The sequence below is a fragment of the Myzus persicae genome, unplaced genomic scaffold, assembly GCF_001856785.1.
Source record: "Myzus persicae strain clone G006 unplaced genomic scaffold, MPER_G0061.0, whole genome shotgun sequence".
NCBI classification, from domain to species: Eukaryota; Metazoa; Arthropoda; class Insecta; order Hemiptera; family Aphididae; genus Myzus; species Myzus persicae.
In genome coordinates, this window is record NW_019101568.1 from 1,311,086 (window position 1) to 1,338,084 (window position 26,999).

Sequence of the window (26,999 nt, forward strand, 5' to 3'; positions counted from 1 at the left end):
ACTGTTTTGATTTTTTTCTGAGTCCAGGTTTATTCCATTGAAAAATACGATTTTACATAAGTAAAGACAATTTTGTACATATTCTTACAATTTAAGCATAACAGGTTATTTGTAACACTCATATTAAAATGTTTAGTGCTAACTTCGCAATGCACAAAAGGTAATTCAATTATATAATTATATAACAAAAGATCAACACGTGCAAACATTAAAATTTATAATTTTAACAATACAATGAAGAACATCCGTTTTCAAATACAAAAAAAAAAATGTTTGCAAGTAAGTAATCGCACTACTGTAGGTACACAGGAGTCGAGTGTGTATTGTCATTAAGTAGGTCATCGCTGTAATATACGAGTTAAATTATAATTCAATGATAAATCATTGCATACGAAAAACAATTCTGAGTAAAGAAGGTCTGTCAGCTTATATTAGGTACTATGTATATTTATTTTTATCATAAATACTTATTTATATTGCTATTATAGTAATAATGTATTTTAATATTAGTGATATGCAAGTGTAAATAGGTAATAGAAATTAGTCTAAATATTTTGAAGATGCCATTGCGTCGAGTAAAATATAATGGTATAGGTATACCTACGTAAAAATGTCAAGTATTCACAAACAAAATTTCTCTTAGGGGTGGAGCTGGAATTATGACCTTTTTTAAAGTAAGTGTAATTACCACCAAACGATGATTTTGAAAACCATCGTATAAATTACATACTTAATATTTGTGAGTACGATTTTCAAAATTCCAAATGAATGGGCTAGGAGTGATGTACATAAATCTACCACTACTGTATGAACTTAATTTCTATCTCATATCAACACTAATGGGTCTGTATATGCCAATTATTATTGGTACCTACCACAGGGTACATGACATGTGCTGTCTCGACCTTATCTCTACAAGTGGCGTGCGTCGGATTTTCTAGTACAAAATCAAAACGCAACACGTCGTGTAATAATATAATAATATTATGCTACAATATTATGTTAAAATAGTCAAAGTTGACAAGTATAAATTGTTGTCACGTAGGTATATAAGTTATATACTCGATGAACTCATACTATCTCCAATTTATCAATTATTTTGACTAGAATAATAAATGGTGTTTTTCACAACAAAATATAGTTATAAATTATAATAATAACAATAATATAGCTAGTACCTATAGTCTTCAAGCACATAATACCCGAGTTAGATAAAGTACAATAACATATTATGTGTTACTCTATGATACCTACTAGTTACTACCTATATGTACTATACCACTAATACCCGTATAATATCACGACATCGTGTACTCATGGTTACATCGCGGTAATAATATTGTATAATATTTCATTTGAAAAGTTGTTCGTTATCAATCATTTAAAATCTATAGCGATCAACATATATTGTAAACGTGTACACAGTACGCCAAACATGCATTGCAATTTATGTAATAACGTAGGTATCTATACTGTAATTATTACGTCCACCTTGAACGTTTAAATATAATATAAATAATTGTAATAGATATAATATATGAACAAAAGGTACACATGTGTCTGTTAAAATGGTGTACCTACCTACTCGCTTAAGAAAGTTCACTGCAGTGCAATTATTTATTTATATTCCTAGAGCAATAAAACCATTTTCCGTATTGTGGAAGGGGAGGGTTCTGTTATCATGTTCTAAATATTTTATACGCGCCGATGTTATTATTTATTATTACTGTGATCGTGTACGTATGCAAACATTCTTTGTGTAAAATAATAAAAATGTAAAGAAAAATAGATTTTACCTGTTTGAATATGCATTTTTGAATAATTATGTTCACATTGTTTCTTTCAACTTTGGCGCATAACGCCGGACGAATCTCATTAACCGGTTTTAACATGCTACTGCAGGTGTGGGTGCGCACAAAAAGGGTCGTTTGGTGTTGTTGTTTTTTCAGTTTTCTGTTTTTTTTTTAATATTCTTGGCTTATGTGAACGTGGAGCATTCACAGTCGCGGTTGGTTTGGCAAACGCAAGTTGCTCGTTAATGCTAAACGACCGTCAGATTTTGGCATAAACATTTTTTTTAAAGGCGTTTATAATACTGCCACGGCAGAATCCGAAACGTTTAAAATTAAATAGTATACAATAGAACACAATAAAATGGTTCGTCGACAAATGCTTTTCGTATTGTGTGTACCGAATTCCTCGTAGATTTTAAAGACGAAACGACTGACATCGAAAGTATATAAGATAATTAATAATATATTATTGTGCATAGGACTTGAGTAAATCGAATATATCACACACGGCTATAGTCACGGTCACAACACTCATAGATAAAGAGCTTCTTCACTCGGATTTTTTCGCTATCTGTTTGACGTACGTAGTATGTATAGTATAATAGTAATAATAATAATAATATATGTTATCGTTTAAAACATTAACATATAACATCATATTGTGTATAGTAATATAATGTATAATTGATAAAAATTCTAATCAAAAAGTAATTTAATATTAGAAAATGTTACGAAAGTTCGCTAAAAAGAGACATAATATTTACTATTCAGATATTAGGCAGAAAAAAGTGGACTTTAAATCGTATGTAATATAATACAGCCCTCTATAACATTTGGAAGAAATCGACAAAGTTACAACCGTAGTATTATATTATCTGTTATGTCTTCCCCTTTGTATACGACAGTAAATTCCGCCATGAAATATTTAAATAAGGGAAAATAGATCCATGTGAAAACTATTTTTTTTTTCTTACAGACCACGAAAGTATTGGTCGTTTTTACCTGCATGCACCCACAGATCCCGATCATCCGTATTCTCAATTTTTGCCGTTTTCAATTTTTTTTTTCTAAAACTATTTATAATCATATAATCTAAATTAATTGTGTACTATTTATTTTTATTAATTAATTAATAAGGGTGATATGAGCACTAAATTTTGTGATTTAAATAGGAACCTAGATTATGGAACTATGATTCATATATATATACGGCTCAATTTTGCATGCGTTTTTGTGTGTTTAAATTGATGCGTCAATAATATTGAAGGATCTATAGCCACTATTGAATTTAGTTTTTAAATGTGCCAAGTAACAATGGTAAATAGTAAAGTTATGATATGCAGTATGAACTTTAACTGTAATTGTTTCATTTATAATAACCTCTGTACAATCAAATAATCAATTTAGTAATAAGTAATAAAACGAGTATTTAGTATCTTAATTATAGCCAAAATAACATAATACTATTTTGTTTTTATATAATTTAATATCATTGATACAATAAAATTATTTGATATAAGTATCAATAACAGAAAAAAAATAGAAATTAAATTTGGCCATCATTAAAAAATTTGATAAAATATAGGTACAATATGTGATTAATGATCATATCGAAAATGTAATTGGTTAAGCATTTTATTACTGTAATAAATATTATTGATATGTAATTTGATAGTACGCAGATATTAAGGAAACGTGTGTAATGGGGAAGCAGTGGAGCATATACGTATATTATAACTATAGGTAGTATTATTTATTACGGATATTTATTATTCATACTATCGATATTTCACAAACTAAATAACCAAAAGTCAAAAGTTTCTTATTCTCTTAATTATTGATGCATCAATGAAATGGTTCACTTAAATTAATCACGAAATTGTATTTTAATTACATAGGTATCCCTAAAAATAAAGATTCATATTAAAATTTTAAAAGTTAAGCCTCAAACCTTTTTAATTGATAAAATAAATTAATGAGTTTAAAATTCTTCTATAATGTTTAGTATATAAGCTTAAAATATTCTGGAAAAATGCCCTTGCGTAGGAAGCGACCCAACCATAACCACGTGGTCGATCTCGGTTCATGATATTTTTTTATGTTCATTTTTCGGACGGACGTTAACATCTCGTTGAGAAAAAATGAATTGTTGCCGAATCATTGTGATAGCAGTGAGTTGGTTTTTCGTGTCCACTTGGCAATAAAGTTAGTAACACACGTCTGACTGAAGTTTTATAGAATCAAACGATTTTATTCATTGTTACTTGGGCTAAGATTTATTTTATTCTGCAATATAAAATAGTAAAATCTGCATTTAGTTTTGTCCAAACATGCTAAAATATGCAATACAAATAAAATAAAATTAATGTTGAAGTTACTAATAATTTCTGAACTATCATTAAGTGAAAGTCAATTATTTTCTAACTGTAAAACAGACCGAGTGGGAAAACCAAAGTAACCTTTTAGATAAGCTAAATCATTGTTGAAGTATCGGAAGTAAAAATAAAGCAATTTAAAAAGATTTTACATTTTTTTTCGTTCAGACAAAACCATTGATTTTATGGAATTGAAATTATCAGCGTAATAATATGACGCGGCATCTTACCAGGTCCCATTTAGCATATTATATATAATAGGTAGTCGAGATAGAAAGAAGCTTGGAAATAATTTTCAAAATATCATAACAAGACAATGATAAATGCCAAAAACATATTTTTATAATATTTAATTGCATTACGTTTGTAAAACTATAACACAAGACATGTATTTTTTAGCTAAAAAAATGTAATACAACATTTTTCAACAAAAATACATACCAATGCATGGTATTATGAATCCTTGCCCTAATTATTATTTTATATATATCATAACAATATTATGCAATATGCACTACATCGATAATAATCGGCGTTCGAGAATTCGTGAATAATCTGCAAAAACCTGCTACGAAGGGCAATATCGTTCCGAAAAAACATCGATCGTGTAAAACACTGGCTGTTCGCAAAACGAGTATTGTAATAAATTATTATTTTATCATCGATTTTTGTTTTCAATACGTCAATTGAAAAAATCATCGTCTAACGACCCATTGTGTTTTCGTGTGTAGGTAATAGGTATATAATATACTTCCGACGCTGTTAAGCATACATACTCACTCGTGCGATGCGGAAATTACATCAAACGCTGACTGTGTCGCACTGTCGCCGTCGGGTAAACTAAAAAAAAATGTCTCCAAAGTTGACGTCTTATTCAAGTATTTTAAGCATATATTATTTATAATGTTATGTGTTTAACGAGATAACATTTGTTTTCACGTTGTGGGCAAAACAACCATCCTTCGACACTGTACATAACAATATTTGTCTTAAACCATAATCTACAAACAGGTAGATTGAGAGGCGAACGGCGGCGTAAGAGCCAAGAGGTATTTCGCTGATATCGCTGTTTTTTTTTTTCAAATTAATTTTTCTATAAAATTACATTTATTAAACAGTCTAGAATATTCTAAGGCTGTATTGTGTTATACTCAACAGCCTACAATACACGCTTATTGTAGTGTTAAGATCTCCTCGATGTCCTGTTTCCCGTTGGACTACAATATTTTATTATGTTAAATATGCATTATATCATTACGCGACGATTTTATTATAATATTTAACAGGTGCGTTATTATAATGTTATATATAGACAATCACGCGACTAATTCGTGGCGTGACGACGAACGAATAAATATTATGTCCTACACTTTATCATCTACAGATAAATTTGAAGATTTATGTTTTAAAATTAACGGTTTAAAAATTATTTAAAAAAATAATAACGTTGAATTATGACTATATAATTATACTGGCGTCAATGTACAACCGCAGATCTCGTATTTTTGCGCTTGTCCTTTATAACTTTAAATTCCTTGATGGTTATAATGTTATTGTTGTATAAATAAGTGAATAATTAATGCAGACAAAGTCCAATATGACAGTGATTGCATAAAACTCGTTTATATTGTCGTTCAAGATTACTACCGCACGAAAATATACGATCGAACTAAGTTTATTATTATTATTATCGTGACAGTTTATTGTTTTTAGAGTTGATTATAATTATACAATAACTTGTATCTATTATAAAATATTTATTATAATTTGTAGAAACGGATTGAAAACATTTTAAACACGATTAAAAAAAAACCTATATATTATAAACTGTCTGGTGTCAGTATAATATTATAATGATTAATAATGTAGTAAAGGTATGAATAATTTACAAAATAAATTACAGTGCACGAAGAAGTATACTCTCGTAATTCGGTGTCGTATCTATGTCTTTATATTATTGTTTTATTTGCATGTCGAGTCGATCAATTGAATGACAAAACAATTATTTTTTGTTCGCAACTTAAATATTACCGAAATATATAGGTAGTGCTAATTGAGGACAACAGTATAATACATAAAGTGCAATCGAAAAAAAGTAAAAAAATGTTACGATAAAATACATTATAAAGTACATTTTTGGATACGGGGTTCAACTACCCGTGGACTTGACAATTTCAGAACGTATTTACTATTTACGTAGGCGTACAAGAATTTCGAACCAATAAAATATGCATTAAAAATAAAATTACTTTTTCTTATATTAATATTTAATAATATTATATTGGAATGGTCACTTTATCAAATCTATACAATGTGGCTGATAGAGGCAAAAACAAATTTTTCGCAAAATAACCTGATATAATATGTCATACATAGTACGGTGCTTCTAGGAATATAAAAGCATAATGATTCTGCAGCTGTGTATTGTATACGATTATTAAATATTACTATACAATAACGTTTTACCTTGTATATAATAATTGTGTTCCACGTGTGAAAAATCCAAACGCACTATGTTTTTATTCTGGGCGACTGCGTTACAACAACGTAAAAATAAACTTGAAAAAAAATATTGTTTTTAATGAAAATTCTTTTCTATTTTTTTTTTTTTTTTAGAAAAACATCGAAAACTGCAAAGAAAATTAATAAACTGAACTAGTGTTACTTACGACGTTCAAGTGACGAAAGTTAACGCGTCTGATGCACGCGCGGCGGTGACGAGGCTTGTGTCACAGCACCGCTGAACCTATTACACTGCACATAGCACACACATTGTGAGTAGCGATCGGTGTCTCGGGCCTCGGCGCCGTTGGCTGGCGCGAGCGGGATCTATGATCTCACCTATAGAATCATTCGGCCCGCGAGTCGAATATTATAAATATATATTATGTGTGTGCGTATTTTTTTTTTTACGATCAACGCGCACACATACACATATTATGCGATGACTGAGGCGAAAAAAACGCGTACGTTAAAAATAATAATAATAATGCACGACGTCTCGGCGTATGTATAGGTACCTACGATACAAGCACTCTGAAAATATGGCTTATTATTGATTTACACGCTCGTTATTGTACGTATTTATCATTCACGTATGCACACGCCGCCGACATTGTACGAGAAGAATTTTAGAATTTCCGAAAAAAATAAAACAAAAAAAAAATAAACGCCGCCGGACTCTAATCAATGAACGTATTCATAAAATATTTCGATTTTATTTGTTTCGGCAAATTCCACTAGAATATCTCTCGTGTGAATAATAATTTATTATTAATATTATAGGTACAGGTACATAGCATTATTCATTTGCAGACAAAGATGACATATTATTATTGTTATCTTAAGAGTTGTTTGCCGTCGAATCGGAATAGAATTCGAACGAGCCATTTCAATTACGTCTTGCAAATGAGCTCAACAAATATTTCGGCTCCATACAACATACATCTATAATAAGCGCCCTTGTAGTGAAAATATGTAAAAATTATTAGCGTCATTTAACGGTGTAATAACTAATAAGTACAATTGTGTAGTGCAATAGCCAATAAAGTACCTAAGTAAATTACTTTTTCTAACTTTTTCATCGCCTGTCATGTTGTGTCTTGTGTGTACAGTTTTGTTTTATTATTAATGCACACAATTTTTTGTTTAAATGGTTGTTTTCTGAAAAATGAATACCTTTTGAAAATATAATAATTTGGTGCCAATGTTTTGTTCAATCACAATTGTAGATACGCGATGTTTTGAAACGATCAACTCGAGACAAGTGAAATAAAATAGCCTAAGACTGTTATTTCATATAAAAGGAAATTCAATGTTCAGTAGTATTATGAAGTGGGTAGGTTACCTACACGAATGAGTCACAAAACGTCAAAAACTGATTTACAATATTAAATTGAAATGTATGTGTACATAAAGATAAGATGTATGTATTTGATGATTCTAAAACAAATAACTGCGTTACCACAATATATTTTTGCAGACAATAAGTTAATAATTTAAAATAGTATAATGTATCCCGTTGAAAGTAAAAACCCGATCACCTGATCGATAGCCAAACGTATTTCCTATAATATTTATTACATAACTATAATAGGGACGCGCAAACACATTTTTTTTTTTTTATTAATTCGTACTTCATACCGGCATATCGATGGATCTCATTAATAGGTAAACTTGTTCGCCGGCTGCATGTGCTGTAATATAAATTAAGCCGTTTGGTATTTACAACATACTTATGGGGTAATATAAACGCACTTGAACGTCAGTATATCACATCTATATTATTACGCAACGGAATTCCTTAAATATGCATAATTCGTACATTAAAAATACCTGAGTGCACGTTAAAATAATATTGAAAAAAAAAATAATAAGGAAAAATCTTTATCTTTTGAACGCTATAAATACCAGTTTCAGATCTAAACAGTACGCGGTGTCGTGAGAGAGAGAAAGATGAAGAGTGACTTTTAACGCAGACAGTATTTATGACATCACGCCCACGATATAGAGCTGATAACCCGCAGGCGACAAAACAAACATCGCCAGTTGTCCGCGGATGAATAACCTATAGTACCTATTTTTTTAAATTTATTTTCACGTGATAGGTAAGTGGAAATCGAGTCCGGTAATTTAATACGAATCGTGATGTAGTCTAGTTTCGTCGATCCTTCGCCATATTCGTTATATAAATCCACACCCGCGAGAAGCATCTAGATGCACATATATTGTATTATCATAATACGTATGAGAATTTAAATAAGCTTAATGCAATATTAAAGTAATAAATAATTTGGCGAAACATACGTATTATTTACCGAGACAGTTGTTGTATTGTACTAGTAATATACCTATAATACTAATGTTGCGTTGGATACAATGGAAAATAGTCTGCACCAGTTCGCTATCATTTATAATAATAATATGAAATACTATCTATTTATTATTGTTTGTCAGTAGAAAATTGTTAAGCATTTATAAAAATTGTTATGGCACCACTACGTAATACACTTATACGTACTACGTTTAATGTATCTATGCATGTGCCTATACTATATATTATGGTCTTAAATGTAGAAAAAATACGTACGAAACTACCTTTACTAGTTAAATTACCATAATAATAATATTCCTAGCCTACTGCCAGGCTATAATAGAGATTTATGGGCATTCAAATTCTTGCTAGTAAATAATATACAATTTTAAGCTACCTATTGTACAAGTGCTATATTATATATACATACATTTTTTTTTTTAAACAAAATACGTAAACTCAACACTAGCTATTATGTAACATATGTAAATAAAGTTTCCCTACAAGATATTGACAGAAAAAATAATAACGATATTTCGAATAGGTAGGTATTTTAAAAGTGATTTTCATACCTACGTAAACGATAAAAAGGCGACGATAAAAATATATGTGAATACTTATAATATACTGCAAGATTCTGAATTAATAGCAACTTCATACCCACGTTGGACGAAGTATACAGAAATTTATATTTAAGTGCAGATAGTTTTGAATACGACATTTTATTTAGCATATTTTAAAAAGTTATTTTGCACATTAAAAGAATTTATTTTCGTTTATAGATGCACCTTAAAGAATCGTTGGACATTTTACCCTTGTAATAACTAATAAGTAGAGTATAAATAATATTGTTAAAAAATGTATCCTTTAAAATTTAAAACTGTATAACCAATCTACCTTAAATATAAATTTGATTTGACGCTGACAAAAATATTTTTTCAAACTTTTTTGAGTTTATTTAGTTTTTTTATTTATGCTTTTCTAATAACAATATAACATCATTATATGGCAACCGGTTTCCAAGGAACATAAAATCCTTCTATATATTATATCCAGATATCCTATTAATGCATAGTATCCAAATAATACCTAACTCTAATTTTCAGTTCTATTAGGTTACCTATACAATACAAACTATATGATATTATGTACCTATATTCTGTTTATTTTAAATCCTTTTTGGTTATACTTTTGAAATGTTTAAAAATTAACTAAAAACGTATTTATTTAGAAAAATGAATTTGGTTCTTTCTGAGTCTTAAATTTTTAGTGGATACATATAATTACATAATATTGTGGACATGTACTCACAAGTGCTTATTTTATCGTTAATAATACTGATAATAGTATGAACATTGAACTACATTCAGCTGGCTATTGCCAATTACACGTGTTTTGACAATTAAAATTGTGAGCTGAATTTCGTCAGTTGATAAGTGTTTATAACCGTTAAAACTTAAAAGTACACAAAATTACACATTTATTATTACGCTCAACTGTAGACATATTGCGATAGACGCGCTATTCTTGTACGACGCTTTTATGAATGAATTCTGATTTCATTATGTAGGTACTCTGGTACACGTGTAATGTGTAACTATGATTTTTATGTAGCAAGCGATTTTCTTAATTTTCCATATAATTTCATAGTATATATTGATGAACTATTGTTAAGTTTTTTTTGGGGGGTTTCAGTTCATTACAAAATTGTAGAACACTATATAAAATAATTAGTTGGTTTTTGGGTAATGTTGGTTATTGAGGATGAAATATGCGGGGGGAGAGAATACTCGGTAGGTAGGAAATGTGCTAGATTCGGAAAAAAGCATTTTTAATTTGTGTATAATGTCATGAAAAAAATAAATCATTAATAAAAATAATTTAAAATTTTAAAGGGAAACTCAAGCCTCAAATTCAAATTACCAATAGTGGCTGGTTAAATAGCTCCGTCGACTTGCAGTTATTTAAATTAACAAAGGATTGTTGAGCTTAAATTAAACAATGATCAACTTATACATTGAATTATGATGATAAATAATAAAAGGTATGTATTTATATTTTTAAATATCTAATATATTTTATTTCAAAGTGTATATACTGTGTTAATAATTAAATTATAACACTGAATTTTCAATTGGCCTATTCGTATATTATTACCCATGAGATAATAAAAATATTTATATTAATTGCCATTAGAATTTAGAGCGAGACTCTAAAAAAGAAAAACCTAAAAGTGTATTTACATTTTGACACGATATTGTAGTGTCTATGAAATATTTACAATTTTTTTTTTATACTTTCCTGAAAAACTGTGAATATTTCTCTGATACCTACTACACCATTGACACCATAATTAAACTTATACCAGTTATTCACCATTGTAGCCGGTGGTTTCAGATTAGACGACACGGTTCGTGAAAACCTTATTCGGCGATCATACTGTATTGTGTACCTAAGCATACACATTATCCACAAATGAAACCCGTGGTCACGCAATGAATTATGAAATGAACAAAGCTAGTGATGATAACAGCAGGGACATTACAGTATTTCGAATGCATTTCGTGGGGACGCATTATACGCACGGCGAAAAACAGAATATATTAAACCTACCTCACCGCGACGACGGTTAAGCATTATAAATGAACCACCGCCGGGTGCAGGGATTAAAATTGCAGTTGGGAACAAAGAAGTTAAATAAAATAATAACAATAATAAATGTCATATTTTTTGCTGTTACAAAAAAATTTTGATTTAAAAAAATATATTTATATTATGCTCGTTCACCAGGTGTTCCATATAACGGCGGTGCATACAACTATATATAACTACACCTATTATAATCTGTACGGCATGTCGGCATATATTTTAGATGTTTGCTCCGAAGAAGGGAAATTTCGATCATTTTGCTTGGACGACAGTGTTATAATAATTGTATATAATATACACATTAATATTATTAATATAGTAGCGGCTTAGTGAAAGTGAATAACACACGGTCTGAAGTATACATTAGTTTGTACCTACACAGGCTATGCACTTATTGTATGCAGTATGGGGAAAAGACACTAACTCCCAAATAAACAGTTTGTGAATATAGTACGAGGATACCTAATAATAAATTATTGTGTACAAGAATAAAAATGCCGCTGGTATGATAAAAAATAATAGTATGCACAATAATTTGATGATTATTTGGCAATAGTTCGAACGAACATATTAATATCGTGGTTGAAGGTTAAAACATAACAACAACAAAAACAACATTACCTACTGTCATTCGACGATGTTAAACATATTCGATGACAAATTTACATGTATTGAGATTAAATTGACAATTATTCATCCAAAAAAACACGAGACATGTTAACCTGTCAAATCCGATTCACTAAAACATATTATTTCTCAGCAATGAATAGTAGGTATATGACTTTAAATTTGTTTAAACGTATACACCTACGACTTGTCCATGTAATTTTTAATTTGTGCAAGAATGGATGTATTTTTATATTTTCGAAGAAATCTTGTTTTTACTTTTGTCATTTAAGTAGGTGACTACAAATAGAAGTAATCATAGTTAAAAATCATAATGTTTCAATGTGTACATATTTTAAATCAGATATTCAATTATAATTGTACATACAGTTTAAAATAAATTTGTTAATCTTTAATCTTTATGTATAAATAATAAATATATTATATCTATTTTTTAATATTAGCCACGGCCCACGGCTATAAACTCGAGCTCGTGGCTATTGGAATTTCTATTACGAGCATTATTTTTTCTAAAACTTTTGGAAAGAAACATAGAAAACTGATAGATCTGTACGATGTTGGAGATTTAGGTGGTTAGACTCGCTTTGGAATTATGATGATAAAAATGTCCATTTTTTAAAATTTAAATTTCCTTGGGGTTTTCGTATTTAAGCCACCCAAGTAACTTTATAAATATACTTATAATTTGTGTATATTTAACGTTTTATATGTGTACTGTGTACACTTTAAACGTTGATCGGTTGATGGATGATAACACTATCACATTTTATGATAAGTATTATGGTTTCAGATGCTTCAGAGGTCTATATCCTTGGAGTTATCTAATTAGGATGGCAATCTAACTTCGTATAATCGTATCCTGCAGTTTGCAAACAAGTCTTTGAATTTAGCCAAATCGGACTTAATGGTAAAATGGTACTGAAGCTTCCTAAATTGATAAAGCGGGGTAACTGCGTGAGGCAGATCTATGACTTGTGAGGACGTGAGGTATATCTGTCAACAATGAATTAATGAACGATGAAATCACATACTATTATAGATTCTCGTCGTATATCGGATTATAAAGTTTATCATATTAATAGTCATTCTAAATTTTAAATTCAACCGTCCACCACGTGAACTAAATATAGGTAGGTACGTAATTTTTAACAAAATACTAATAAGTAAACTTTTGCTTTTTTTAAAAAAAAATACTTTAAAATAGTTATTGGAGTATGTTATCAATTAGCTGAAAGACACGCGTTTTCATAAATAACTGTTGCCTGTTGCCACACATTCACATGTACTTACTTTTTTTTGCATTTTTTTTCATTATCTTTAGGTACTAATCTCATCTAAACGTCGAATAGAGGCCATTGGAAACGTTAGCTTGTTAATTTATGATAGATGATTATAGGTTATAAACCTAAAATAAGAAAGTATTAGAAGTTCAATAATGAGCAAATGTCTATCTTAGAAGTTCAGAAAATAAATTACGTTAAAAGAATAAACCTCAAAAAATTGTACCTATTCATTTCATGTTTTAAATGAGCGCCCATGACGAGACTCAGAGTTCACAACTTTCGTAAGAAATTTATTTTTACTTTATTTGTATAGATAAATAAGGTAAGATATAATACTACAGTTGTTTATCTATGATGGTCGAATGATTCATCAGAAAACCATTTTTTTTAAATTTCAACATGATATCAAATTATTAATTTATCTAGAAAATGCTTATTTACACGATTGAAATTCTTTGAAAAGCACTGGAGAATTCTAAAAAAATATCTCAACTATAAACAGTTATCCCAACAGTAGATTGAAAATATACATATTTGTTTTTGAAACACCGTTTAACGAACAAAATAAATGCATAATTTTATTAAGCCCGGATTTTTATGCAGAGAATATTGTTGAATATGTTCATATTTATGCACACGAAAATTTAAAAAAAATTGTCACGTAGCATAGATTCTTACTTAGAACAATTTGTTTCTACGGCACAAGACACCACAGTTGTATATTTAAAGCAAGAAATGTTTTCAGCTAAAAACGGTAAAATGCTATAATTGTCGTTGCTTATTTCTAAGCTTAATATTCTACAATTTTTTTTCGTAATTACTAATTACAAATATCCTAGATTTTTTACGATACTTGAAATAGTTTAGCCAATTCTATGCTTATTCTTTTTTCGCTCCACTAATGTTCGACATTTTGAACCGACGGGAGAGATAACCGTCCACACTTCCATAGTATAACAGTTTCTGTGATAGTGTGATATATTGAAAATTGAATACCATTATTGTAAGTTCATTTTTTATATTAAATAGTAAATAACTTTATGTAACTCTCGAATATTTGAAATAGATCTTGCATCGTTTTAATGAAAACGTTTTCTCGTATCGACAACTTCTTTACCTACATAAAGTTTATTCAAGCTAAAAAAAATGTATTATTTACTTTGTAAATCAGAGCAACATTTAAAAAAAGAATTCGATCATTTACTGTTTATAAAAAAATGTCAAGTATAAATATAAATGTTTTATGCAATCTAGTTGTTGGTTTCAGATGTGCCAAAATATGCAAAAATATATTTACCCATTACAATATTTCACTCAACTAAGAATATCAGTAATATTAGTATTAATATTACTATTTATTTTAATATTAGTAATGGTATTTGATCCGTAAATGGTTAAATTACTTATTAATGAGTCGAATTGATAAGAATATCATTTACACACTTAAAAACAATGCTTAGAACAAAAGCCCAAACGCATAGTACTTATATATAATAATTTTAATTTAAAGTTTTGCAAAATGTTTACAGTAAAACGTGCCTATTAACTATACACAGCGGGGAGTTCCATCTGTCTTTCCCACGCTGAATCTATCTGCAAAAGTCGACTAATATACGTCCTAGTAGATACAGTCATGCGGATAATAGCTACACAGAGAGACGATTAAATATGATATCATAATAATATAATATTATGATCATGTCACATTAAATTATATTAATATTGTAGGTAGGTATACGCGCACGATTAAACAGTCGGTTGCACGGAGGAACGAGGGTAAATATATACACATAACATTTAATAATTATGTGTTTGTGGACGGTGACTTAACGGGAAATAATATAATTATAAGGTTACTTATTTGAACAGTAAACACTCATTATTAAAAAAAAAAATATTACCTACATTGAAAAAAATATATACATGAATGAGAATTTTCCAGTATATGAAAATCAATTAATTCTTTTTGTATTATTATACATTTTATGATCGTTATAATTTGTATATAAACATTTATTTTTAAAATCATACTCTGGAGTTTATATTGATGAGGATAAGTATAACCAACGATTTTTTAAGCATGGTAATACTTTTTAAGATCATGTCAATGAATCGCCCAGTATATTATAAATAATATTATAAAATGTAGAAGTAAGCAGTAAAATTAGGTCATAATAGGTGGTGTTGTATAATTACGCGAAAAACCACAATTTGTTGTCTGGGAGACAATTTGCTCATTCGCTGTTATCGACGTAGAGTGCACAACATTTTTATGATACACATTAGGTACGCTAGTACGAAGTTATAATACGATATTATTAGGTAACGGATTTCTACTCAAATAACATAATTTTTTTTTAAATTGTAATATCAGAAAAAACATAAGTAACATTTTTTTAAATTTTGAATAAAATAAATCATATTTTATCAATAAATATGTATTCCATATGTATGAGTGTGCAGTTTTTGTGTTTATTTTGGAACAAATTTTATTCAAAAATTATCCATTTAACTTGCATAGTACGTACCTAATGGTTTTTATCGCATTATCAAAAGCATACATTTACAATTTGCTAAGATTACAAACGCAAAAAAATCATTTTTAAAAGATTAAAGGTTTGAACTAATGTTTAAAGATATGTAACCAAAATTAACCTGCCATCAAAGTATTTTACCTTTAACTCAGCGGAACAGTAATTTTGTGTGATTAATAAATAATAATTTTTTTTTATTTGGATTAAAGCTTCAACTACTAAAACTTCAACTACTACTACTTTCACTAGTCTTCAATACTGTGGGGAGGAGGGGGTTTGGAAGACGTTTGTATGTGTGGCAAGGATATGTTGCTAAAAAACCCGGGTGGTCACCCATCCGAGTGCTAGCGACGACGGCCGGTACGTACGCTCAGAGCGTTACCGCAGCTTGAGTATGCGACCGCCTCACCAAGCCACAATAACTATTATTATAAAAATAAAATTTGTTTTTAAATGTATACACAGTTTACTGCCATTATTAAAATTTAAGACTGCGAATTTAATGCCCAACAAGAAATTGGAAAATATTTAACCTTTTATTATCACTAAATTTAGATCTTTAGTTGATATTTACTATTTTTTAATATTTGAAAGTCAAAAAAAAAGTTTAGTTATTTAAATGTATTTATGTAGCAAATTCGTCAAAATATAATCTATACACATAAAATCCAAATACCGCTTAATCACTGATCGCTGTAACTCAAAAACTACCCAACGTTCGAACTTGAAATTTGGAATAGAGGTTCTTTTCATATTTTCACAGTGTACTGAGAAAGGATTTTCAAAAGTGGAGTAATTAACAATTATAATTATTCATCGCCAATACGTATTTTTCTGCACGGCACAGGTTCGTGGCGGCCCTCGGGTTTCCAGCTAGTAGCTACCTACAACCTATCCTTCTTGTGCGAAGGTCAACAATAAGAATTGTTCCGAGAAGTTTATCGATAAAAATAATCTCATGCATCGCGCGTACACAATATATACTTAATATACCAAAAGGAGTTTTTCCGGGCAACGCCGAGCAATTCAGCTAGTATAGTATAAAATTAAATATATTAAGTGTCATACAAATAAACACTTCATTGATTTTTAGACTGATATCACGTTATTATTGGAATATTAGTTTGGAGTGTTATTTTTGAGCTATTGATTATGTTGACTATTGAATATTTTATCCGCCACTGCACAGAATGACCTAACCTAACTAGAATTTAATCGAGTTTTCTGACTTTAGAATCTTATACATGACATTCGGCCAACAGTTTAGTAGATGTATTAAATTACTTTTCATGATGACTATTGACTAGGCGAAAAAAATTAACTCAAGTAAAATGTGTGTAAAAATGATTACGCATTACTATAATAAGTCAACATGTGTTAAAATGTAGAAAATATAATTTAATATATTCACTGGTCCAAAAGCTAATTGCATGACCTATACGTCTAAGCATCATATTACGCACCATATTATAATATTATAAAAACAAACAAAGCGAATATTAACTTCCTTAGATGTTTTTTAGCTGTAAAAAAAGTTCAATGAATTATGAATGAATTATAGAAATACTTTATGATAACTTTGCATAGTTTTGCGTTGGTAAAAACATAAAGTAGGCTAGTGTTACAAACCAAAAAAATGAATTTATTCCTAACTTAATAAAAGTTTAAAAGATATAGAGTTCAATTAAATCCACTTTTAACTTGATCTTAATAAACTTAAAAAAAAAGATTTTTCCAGGTTAGGTTACCAGATTTGCATTATAGACATAATCATTAGGTTCCTTATCACTCATCAGTATAATGAACCAGCTGCTGCTGTGTTCACTACTTTAGAGTAATCGTACAATTAATTAATAAATATCACATTATAATTTACATCTTACTAAGTACAAGTATACACATTTCAATATTAATATCTACCCTTTTAAACCACATACTTTTTATCACTAATATAGTAATACATACAAACTGTGATGAAAAAATTACTTCAATGTAAAACTGGCGGCAAATAATTCGCAATCAGTGCATTTGTACAGCTTCCTATACTATTCACAATTCACCTTAAAAATTGAAATACTGTGCTACACCGTTTCGAAATAACTATAATCGATGTTTTCTGTATTTTATAATAAATTAGGTAGACATAATGTCCAACGATCTCGAACCACAATAACACGTTTATTATTATGATTATGACATATCAATAGAGCGAGGCAAACGCCACAGTACCATCAGTGTGATCAGGACAATTAGTAGAAAAATTCATTTCAGGCTGTTTGCATACACGACTACCGTATACGATGGCGGCAGTTTTAGCTGCTCTTGACGCCAAACGTGACATACTTTGCACATGGTTTTCTTCTCCTGCACCGGTCGACAATGGCTTTTTAATGGTCTTTAATAATAATTATGACAGTTGTACTTAACACTCGTTGAAATTGAACGGCCAGTATGTGACACTATATTACTGTATACTATTTGATAAACAATTATAAGTCCATTTGTTTTAATTCTACCCTGCCGCGGGTAGTAAAAGCGAATACATTTTATAATAATTTGTGTTGGTGTATACTGTTATATTATACACATAAGACGTATAATATTTCTGTTATGACTTGTGAGAATGTTTCTTCTTTATTATTATTACAATGGCTCGTGGCAAGTACAACTGTGAAATGTGAACACGAATATTATTATAATTAATTTAACAATACACGAGTTACGATTGAGTATTGCGCAGCCTCCATTAATATAAAAGAGAAAATAATAAATAAATAATAAACATGTGCTTGTTATGTGTGTACAACGGTAGCGCACGCTAGGCGTATAATTTACATACGTTTTTATTGTTTATAAATAGAGATCGCATAAATAAAACCATATATTATATTTTATATCGGAACCACTCGAGTCCAAGACATATTTTGTTGTTGTTATATGGACTAAAGTACAAAGTAATAATATAAACGATTTATACTCCGATTTCCAATAATTTAATTTATTTTTATTTTTGTATATACTGTATGTCTGAGAAACGATTATTATTGTTATCACCTCCAATTTATATATAAAAAATAATAATTCTATTCACCGACATCTATCACTATTATTTCAGATTGTGCCGCAGCACAGTACCTATTAATGGTAGAGGGTCATTGCTATTTCCACGGGGATCCGTTTTGAAACTTACAAAACTTTCCGTGTTTCAAAATACTTTCAACGACTTTTTTCACCCATTAACAATTAATACGTATACCTACAAAATATAAGGACTAATTATTGTTAGTGGCACGAAAAATAATAAATGATTAACTAGGATTTAAATTGGGTGCTAATAGCGTGCTAATAAATCACTCTATACCTGCAATACATTCAACACAAGACAAGTTCACAAATTATTTATGACGAACACTTATTATTATTTTTATTATCGTATAGTATTATCGACAAGCATTACAACACAATAAAATTATTAACAAATAAACTTTGTAAAAATAGAACAAAATAATAAAATAAAATAGTAACATATAGTATAATATAATTAGTCAGCAATTATGGTAGCATGGTAACTTCTATGTGGTAGGATGATTTTCTATAGGGGAATATCAAGTGATCTCAGCCAGGTTAGAGCTGCATTCGAGATGTTGTGGATGTCGGCAATGGGTTTATTGAAAGCTCGGATTGGGCAATGTCTAATTATATGTTCCATTGTTTGAGATGAATGGCCACAGTCGCAAGCAGGGGAGTCTCTCAACCCCCATCTGTATAAATTGTCTCCACATCTCCCGTGACCGGTTCGAAGTCTGTTCAAGGTGACCCATTCTCGTCGCTTAAGTGAGAAGCCTGGTACTTGGGAGCATGGGTCATTGATTAGTTGATGACTGTCGGGGTTTGATAGATTCCATTTAGATCTCCAATCTAACTGAAACTTATTGTTTGAAGAGTGCATCATAGACAAGACATTTAGGCAAACGTATAAACATATGTATGACAAAAAACACGGTAGTTAATGTATTAAAAAAGTAGCTGTGTGTAAATTTCCTCACCACCTTAGCACAACAACGACAACATTGGAATATTGAATTTCGTTGAAATGCATGAGGTATTACACATGGCGCGTTTTTTTTATTGTGGTATCCCCGTTAGGGCCTAATCCACTAGTACAAATAAAGTGTCAATTATATCCACACTTTCACTACAAAGTAATTTACTGTGAATGTTATGGTGGATAATTTTTGGTTTTTTATATACATATAGAAGGGTTATGGAGAAAAAATATAAAAAAAGGATATATTTTTTTTTATCTTTTCACTTATTTCCGAACAAATTGATACGTGAATCGAGTTTAGAAATAAAGATCACATGTCAGTCAGTGATATAAGATAGGTTTAAATATAACGGCGCATTTAAATATACCACTATATAACTTTAAAACTTCAATACTGAGTATTTTAAGAATATTGACTATTATCGTTTATCTCCATAGCCCCATATAAGATCGCTTAAGTGATCTGACGAAGAACTAACACCGTGGTTGACAATAATTAGGAAAATAATAATTTAATGATGGTAACATTAAGTCTGTCCATGACTGGATTGAACATTATTGAATTCAATTATTGTAGTTTGAGATTTTGAGATTATAATATGGTGAATGTGTAGATTTAATTTTAAATCAATAGAAAATACCATAAGACTTAAACTATTTAAATTATGAAACACACACATTGGTAAATTTTCATTTAAAAAAATGAATTTTAGTACTGTTACATTTTTCTGCCCATGCTAATAAGTTAGGAACTAAAGACATAACTTAAGATATCGTTAGGAACGTCATACGTGTAACATTTACTGTATAATTGTGGATTTCTTAATATTAACACTAATATTGGTGAAAAATGTAACAGAGACAATAAACTAGTTTAAAAAAATGTATAAGCCAATCAAGTAATTATAAATCAATTAAATTGACACTTCATTTGCACATAAGTTCTCATATTATATACGTTACTATACTGGTGCATCAGAGGTTTTTATACTGCCGATAAAAAATTGTTAATCATCAAGGAAATTAAGTTAAATATTTTAAAACTAAACTTGTGATATAACTGTTGTAAATTTGTAGTGGGTTGTCATACCAAATTTATGTACTATGATTATTTTATATTAAAATGAAAAACATTATTGTGTTATCATTATATCCGTATAAGATCAGCTCATTTTTGATTCATTTTTGATTCATTTAATTATTAAATAAATTATATATATAAATATTGTACAACTTAAAAGCCTATCCGTGTCACCAACTATTATAATTTACATGCATTATTAAATAGTTATTTATGTTTTTAAATCATTATAGTATCTGTTGAATATTATTAATATTCAATTTGTATGTATTATATGTACATTTATTTACGTATATATATTATCGTATTTATTTTTTTGTATTTTTGAATTTTTTTTTCATTCTTAATGGGTAAAAAGTAAAAGTAAAAATAAAAATTTCGTCACTCATGCGAGATAAATTGAAAACAACAATGTTTAATCTAACAACTATTCAAATTTTAAATTAAATAACTAAAAGATTAAAAACATTTTTAAATCATTAGGCACCAAATGTATTAATACCGATGAATCTATTTTATATAGGTATGTGTCAAATTATCCACAGTTTTTGGAATAGTAGATTATTTGATTCAGACGATAAACATTTTAGTTTAGTTTGTACTTTTAAATAATAATTAAAACTAATAAAAACAGGGATAAAATGGAAATTCATATGCAATACCAGTAATTTTTAACTATATAGATTTTGATATTTTTAGAATTAATTGTACCAACGAAGTTAAAATGTTCATCAAATGTATAAAATAGTATTTTATATAAAAATTATTTAAATTTGTAAGAGCCATTATACCTAATACATGTAGAAAAATACTTAAATATGTAATGATTATTGATTATAACTTAATACACTATTTTTTAAGTATAAGTAACGTCTATATGAGTTCTAATATTTACTAAAATAATAGCGAAAGTTCGATTTTTTTAAATTTATAACTATGGGCGATGTTAGAATTTTATTTTTTAAAGGAATTTATTCTTGTACATATTTTGAATAGGGTATTGTGCCAATAAGGGCTCTACTAAAACTTTTATTAGCTATTAAGAGTATTACTATAATTTAAGTTTGTGACATTTTTATTTTATTTTTATTTTTGTACTAATCAATTATATAAAAATATTATTATTATTATTATTATATTATTTAATTAAAAACAGATTTTGGATGAAAGACAGGTGGGCTCCTTATTGCATTTTCATTGAGACCACCTATAATTCCATAGCAATAACTTGAACTATAATTATCATTAAATAATATTAACACAAGTAAAATATGGGCTAATTAAAACTATAGAATACGACCTGCGGCGACTTCTTAATTGTTTGAGAGAATATCACTTCTCATATAGTACAGACCATTTTGATTATTTTAAGTAGAGGAAAAAACTTAAATTAATTTATAACATTAACTAAACACTATATTAAATCTAAAATTTGAAAAATTCAAAAGTTATTGGATACATTTAAAACAATTCACTGTCAATATAATATTACGATATAAATAAACAAACTAGTTCTATTCGATTAAATATTTACACTGTGTATACAAAACATATATTCTCATTATTAGCCAGCACAGTATTACACTTATGTTTATTTACTAGCCAATATAATATATTATATATTTTATATACCTACCTACATATTATGTAGAGTATATGGTAGTTTATCTATTTTTTAAAGTTAAAACATTGCCAATTTTAAAACCGTGCCAACTGGGCACAAAGTTGGTACCTATAGTTTAATGTAATAATTAAAACTAAAATAAAATGATAAATAATAATAAAATATTGATATTATACTAATTCTAGTTATAACTAAATATTTGCACTTTTCAATATTAATTTTACAACCTACATAGAAACAAAACCAGTCAATTTACAAAATCATTATTAACTTATTATCTTGGTGCAATAATTGGAAAACATCAATAAATCCCTCAAAAAGTGTAGGGTTTTGTTTTCTACGTCATACCCTCACTCAATTTGAACTATATACCAATTTCTTAAAAGTCATGTATCTTGGTGTAACATTGGAAAAGAAATTAATTTGGTGGTCCAACTCATCACCTAAACTTCAACAAGCTCAGTGGTAAAGTTCCCTGTTCTGAACAAGAAGTCTTAATCATAGTAAAAACTTTCTCTACCTATTTATATTTATAATAAAATAATAAAAATTAAATGTACTATTCACTGCTGTCTATTTGTATGTGCAATATGCTTGTCCTGCTAGGAAAAAAATGCGCATAACACATCATTTAGAAAATTTCAAATATTTCAACATAAACCTTAAAAATAATAGCAAATGCTTCATGGTTTGTAGGGAACCTGAGCATACACAAATACTTCGTTAACTCAAAATTATACAACTTCAAGACCACATAAAAAAATTTGGCTTGAAGTTTCTTCAAGTCCATTCACAAGTCAACAGTTTCAATGCATTACCATTTCAACATAGGACCACAATTCTAACGAATGGTAGCAGTTCCGTTTGAGTCGTTTGTAGCATGTTTACGCAGTAAGTAGGCACGGTATAATAAATATTTCTGTGTGAGTAATAGCATTTTATGTCCACGACCCGCACAAGTGAGTACCTACTTGAAACTTTATATCACTTGTAAAGTGCCTTGTCAAGGGTTTCAAAAAATAAAAATATGCAAAACTAATTGAAATCCCTGCCCAAATAATTATGTGTTGAAAAACAAATAAATAACAATATAATTACAATTTATAGATATAGGTACGAGTGCTCGGGATGAGACAAGTCGAACGAGAGGATATGCCATCACAAAATATATTACCGTTGTCGCGGTCGCCGCCGCCGAACAATAAACCAATCAAGCGAACACGACTCCACTCGTGGAATGTACCTACCCATACGGTTACAATACGCCATTATAATAATATTATATACATCTATGACAGTTGGTGCTCGCCGCCAGTCGTCAAATGTAGCGTTATGATATTTAGGAATTTACGGATGTAATAACATACTATACGAAATATACACTTTTTTTCAAAAATCGTTTTGTCACCGAGTACAAGCCGAAACACTGCGCGTATTACGGGAACTCTATTATTGTTGCCGAAGTTCGTGCACTGACGTCTCAAATAATATACATATTGTATAAGGTACTTACTCCATTGGTTGCGTATGTGTATCGTAATCGGTGATGCCCAACTGTCTATTTTTTTTCGATAGTCTAAAAGAGCACATTTTTATTTGTGTACCTTATAGTAGTGCGTGATGAACCGAAAATGGTTACTAGTCACCTAGCTTATTATATTATATACTCGTTGTACTACCAGTTCAACCAGTTTCAGTTAAAATTTTTTGAACTTTAGATTTGATATCCGTTTATTGAACTGCTACAATAGTTTATAGCATAAATATATTTTTTTTTAACCAACGTTTTTTTTAAATTTAACTATCATGAGATTTTAAAAATTGATAGCAAATCTTCTCCAGAAGAAAAGTAAAATTATTGTATAAAACATTATAATATACAGTTGATAAATGCGTACTTCATATAAATAAGTGAATAATTTCTAACTATTTAAATAATTTTGCCATTATTCTTTTTTATATTGATTTAAAATACATTAGTTGATTGTTGTAATTGTTTACCTACTTACCGTTGAGTCCATGTGTTTAATAAATAAAATAATTATAAAAATAAATAATGTATTCAATAGCTACAAGTATAATTTCCCACCAAACTGTTTAATGTATTTATAGTTTATAGTGTTTAAATTGTATAGTTTATAATATTACAAGACATAATACAAACATGTTTTTATTGTATTTAAATTAGTGATTGCAAAAACCTATTGGCTGTAATAAGAAGGTAATATTACAAATTGCATACTTTCATCAATTTAGTTTTTAATAAATTACGTTTCGTGATGACTTAATTAATTAAAATTGTATTGTGGTCTTCAACCCTTTTATTTCACAATAATTATTTTCAAATTAAGACACGGATAAAGGATTATTTTTAAACAATAATAATTAGGTAATAACTACCTTCAGGATCGTAATTCCATTGCTAATCAAACCTATTATTAATTTATTGGTTATTTATTGCTAGAATAAAAATGTACCGCACCCACGCTACCTATATGTAATGGAATTTATTTTATAACACGGTCATGTAGTGTAATAACAATAAATTCATCACACTCATAGGTATAGGTGTTCGTATTTCGTAGGTATATATGACTAATAGACGTTTAAATTGTATGTTAGAATACCAAAGAGAAACTTTAAAGTATCATTATCACTCGAATGACTCAATATGGTATTTAGCAGTTATAAGTATAGGTTTAACTACCAGGTGAGGATACAAAGCCCTCCCTATCGATAATATTTCATAGATTTTTCTCTCATTTATATTAGTTAATTCTAATAAAAGTGTAATACTTTATAGTTATGCTTTATAGTCTCTAGAATTACCTACCTACCTACAGCAATACTTAAAGTACTCTACTTTATAATATGTGTGTGGTCCATCACTTTTTAAAGCTACGAGTGACTAGCCCACTACATTTATGGTTCCTAGATCCACCCTTGGTAACTATACTTCAATATCCATATCTTTTCGGCCTTTAGCTAATACAGTTTGTGGTGTAACCAATCCCCATCTCGTACTCTCATGACTCATTCCTCTGATTGTATTATACTTTATTTTACTGGTTCTGGCAAATAAACTTTTAGCGTACTACAAGAGTTCAAACGCGATCGCGATTTACAAGTTACAACAGCGGCTTACCTAATATATTTATTAATTTATATGTAGAAACATACATACAAACGCATTTACTTTATCATCAACTATATAGTCTATAATAACTCGAACTCCAATCCATATAATTAAAGAAAGAATGATTTGCCAAAATTCTGTACCATATTATCACACATATAGACAATAATTTATGCATTTTTACGTATATTATTTTAAGTATAACATGACGTGACCCACTTGTATTTAATTTGTTTATTTTCACATACGAATCTTCAATCATCACTATGAATTAGAGTGGTATTTAGCTACTTGTTTGAAAATAATAACAAATAATTACGTACATTGCCTCGAAATTTCACAGACATTTCGTACGTAATATTATACTAAGTAGGTACATTGTAGTATTGTACCACCCCATAACTCTTTTAATTGGTAATTTTTGTCTTAGGGTTTTTACTCCATGAATTCCTCTGGAACGGGACTATTCCCGAACATCCCCAGAAAGTCACGGGGACGAAATCGTTCCCAGAATACAAAACCAATTGAACCTAAATTATAATATATTATTGTCAGTTTCATAGTTTATGATTTTCAGTTAAATGATATTAAAAAAAAAATTTATTTACTTATTATCATTAAGTGATGGTACTGAAATAAATATTAATCAGCAAATCAAATAAAAGTAAATTGTTTTAATATTATATAATTTAACTGCTATTGTCGAAGTCTGTCTCTTACACTTACACTCTTACATATTTAATTTTTATGATAGGTGTAAGTAGGCACTTAGGTACTCTGAATAACCGTTTAATATAATTTAACAAAAGTTATTCTGTAGTATCACCACTTTAACCGCTGTCATAAGCACCACGTGAATGTTAGAATTTAACATTTACCAATAATTAACTAAACATTTTTGTTAGGTCTTTCGTTGCTTAGCTCGTTATAACTTGTTATTTTACATTTAGTTTACTAGATACCATACATGATGGGTACATCTCCCATTCTTTATTACATATATATTTATTTATTTTAATATTTTTAAAGATAAAAC

The 26,999-nt window shown here is 28.9% G+C and overlaps 1 protein-coding gene and 1 long non-coding RNA gene across 3 annotated transcripts in view; one reads left to right on the forward strand and one right to left on the reverse strand.

Moving 5' to 3' along the window:
• LOC111029536 (tubulointerstitial nephritis antigen-like) overlaps positions 1-6,965 on the reverse strand; it is a 37,077-nt gene extending 30,112 nt beyond the window's left edge. Inside the window, exons 1-2 of one of the 2 annotated variants that reach the window (XM_022308555.1) lie at positions 6,838-6,965; positions 6,635-6,726 (exon numbers count right to left, since the gene is read on the reverse strand). Coding sequence is in view for 1 of the 2 variants with exons in the window: in XM_022308553.1 (XP_022164245.1) it covers positions 1,797-1,892 (96 nt within the window). In the remaining variant the exon portion in view is untranslated. Of the gene's footprint in view, positions 1-1,796; positions 2,323-6,634; positions 6,727-6,837 lie in introns of those variants that run through there. The other variant, XM_022308553.1, reaches the window with a different exon arrangement.
• On the forward strand, positions 2,299-11,658 carry LOC111029538. Its single transcript, XR_002604027.1, has 3 exons — positions 2,299-2,373; positions 10,877-11,025; positions 11,379-11,658. It is a non-coding gene; the product is annotated as an uncharacterized LOC111029538 (long non-coding RNA).
• Positions 11,659-26,999: the final 15,341 nt, after the last annotated feature.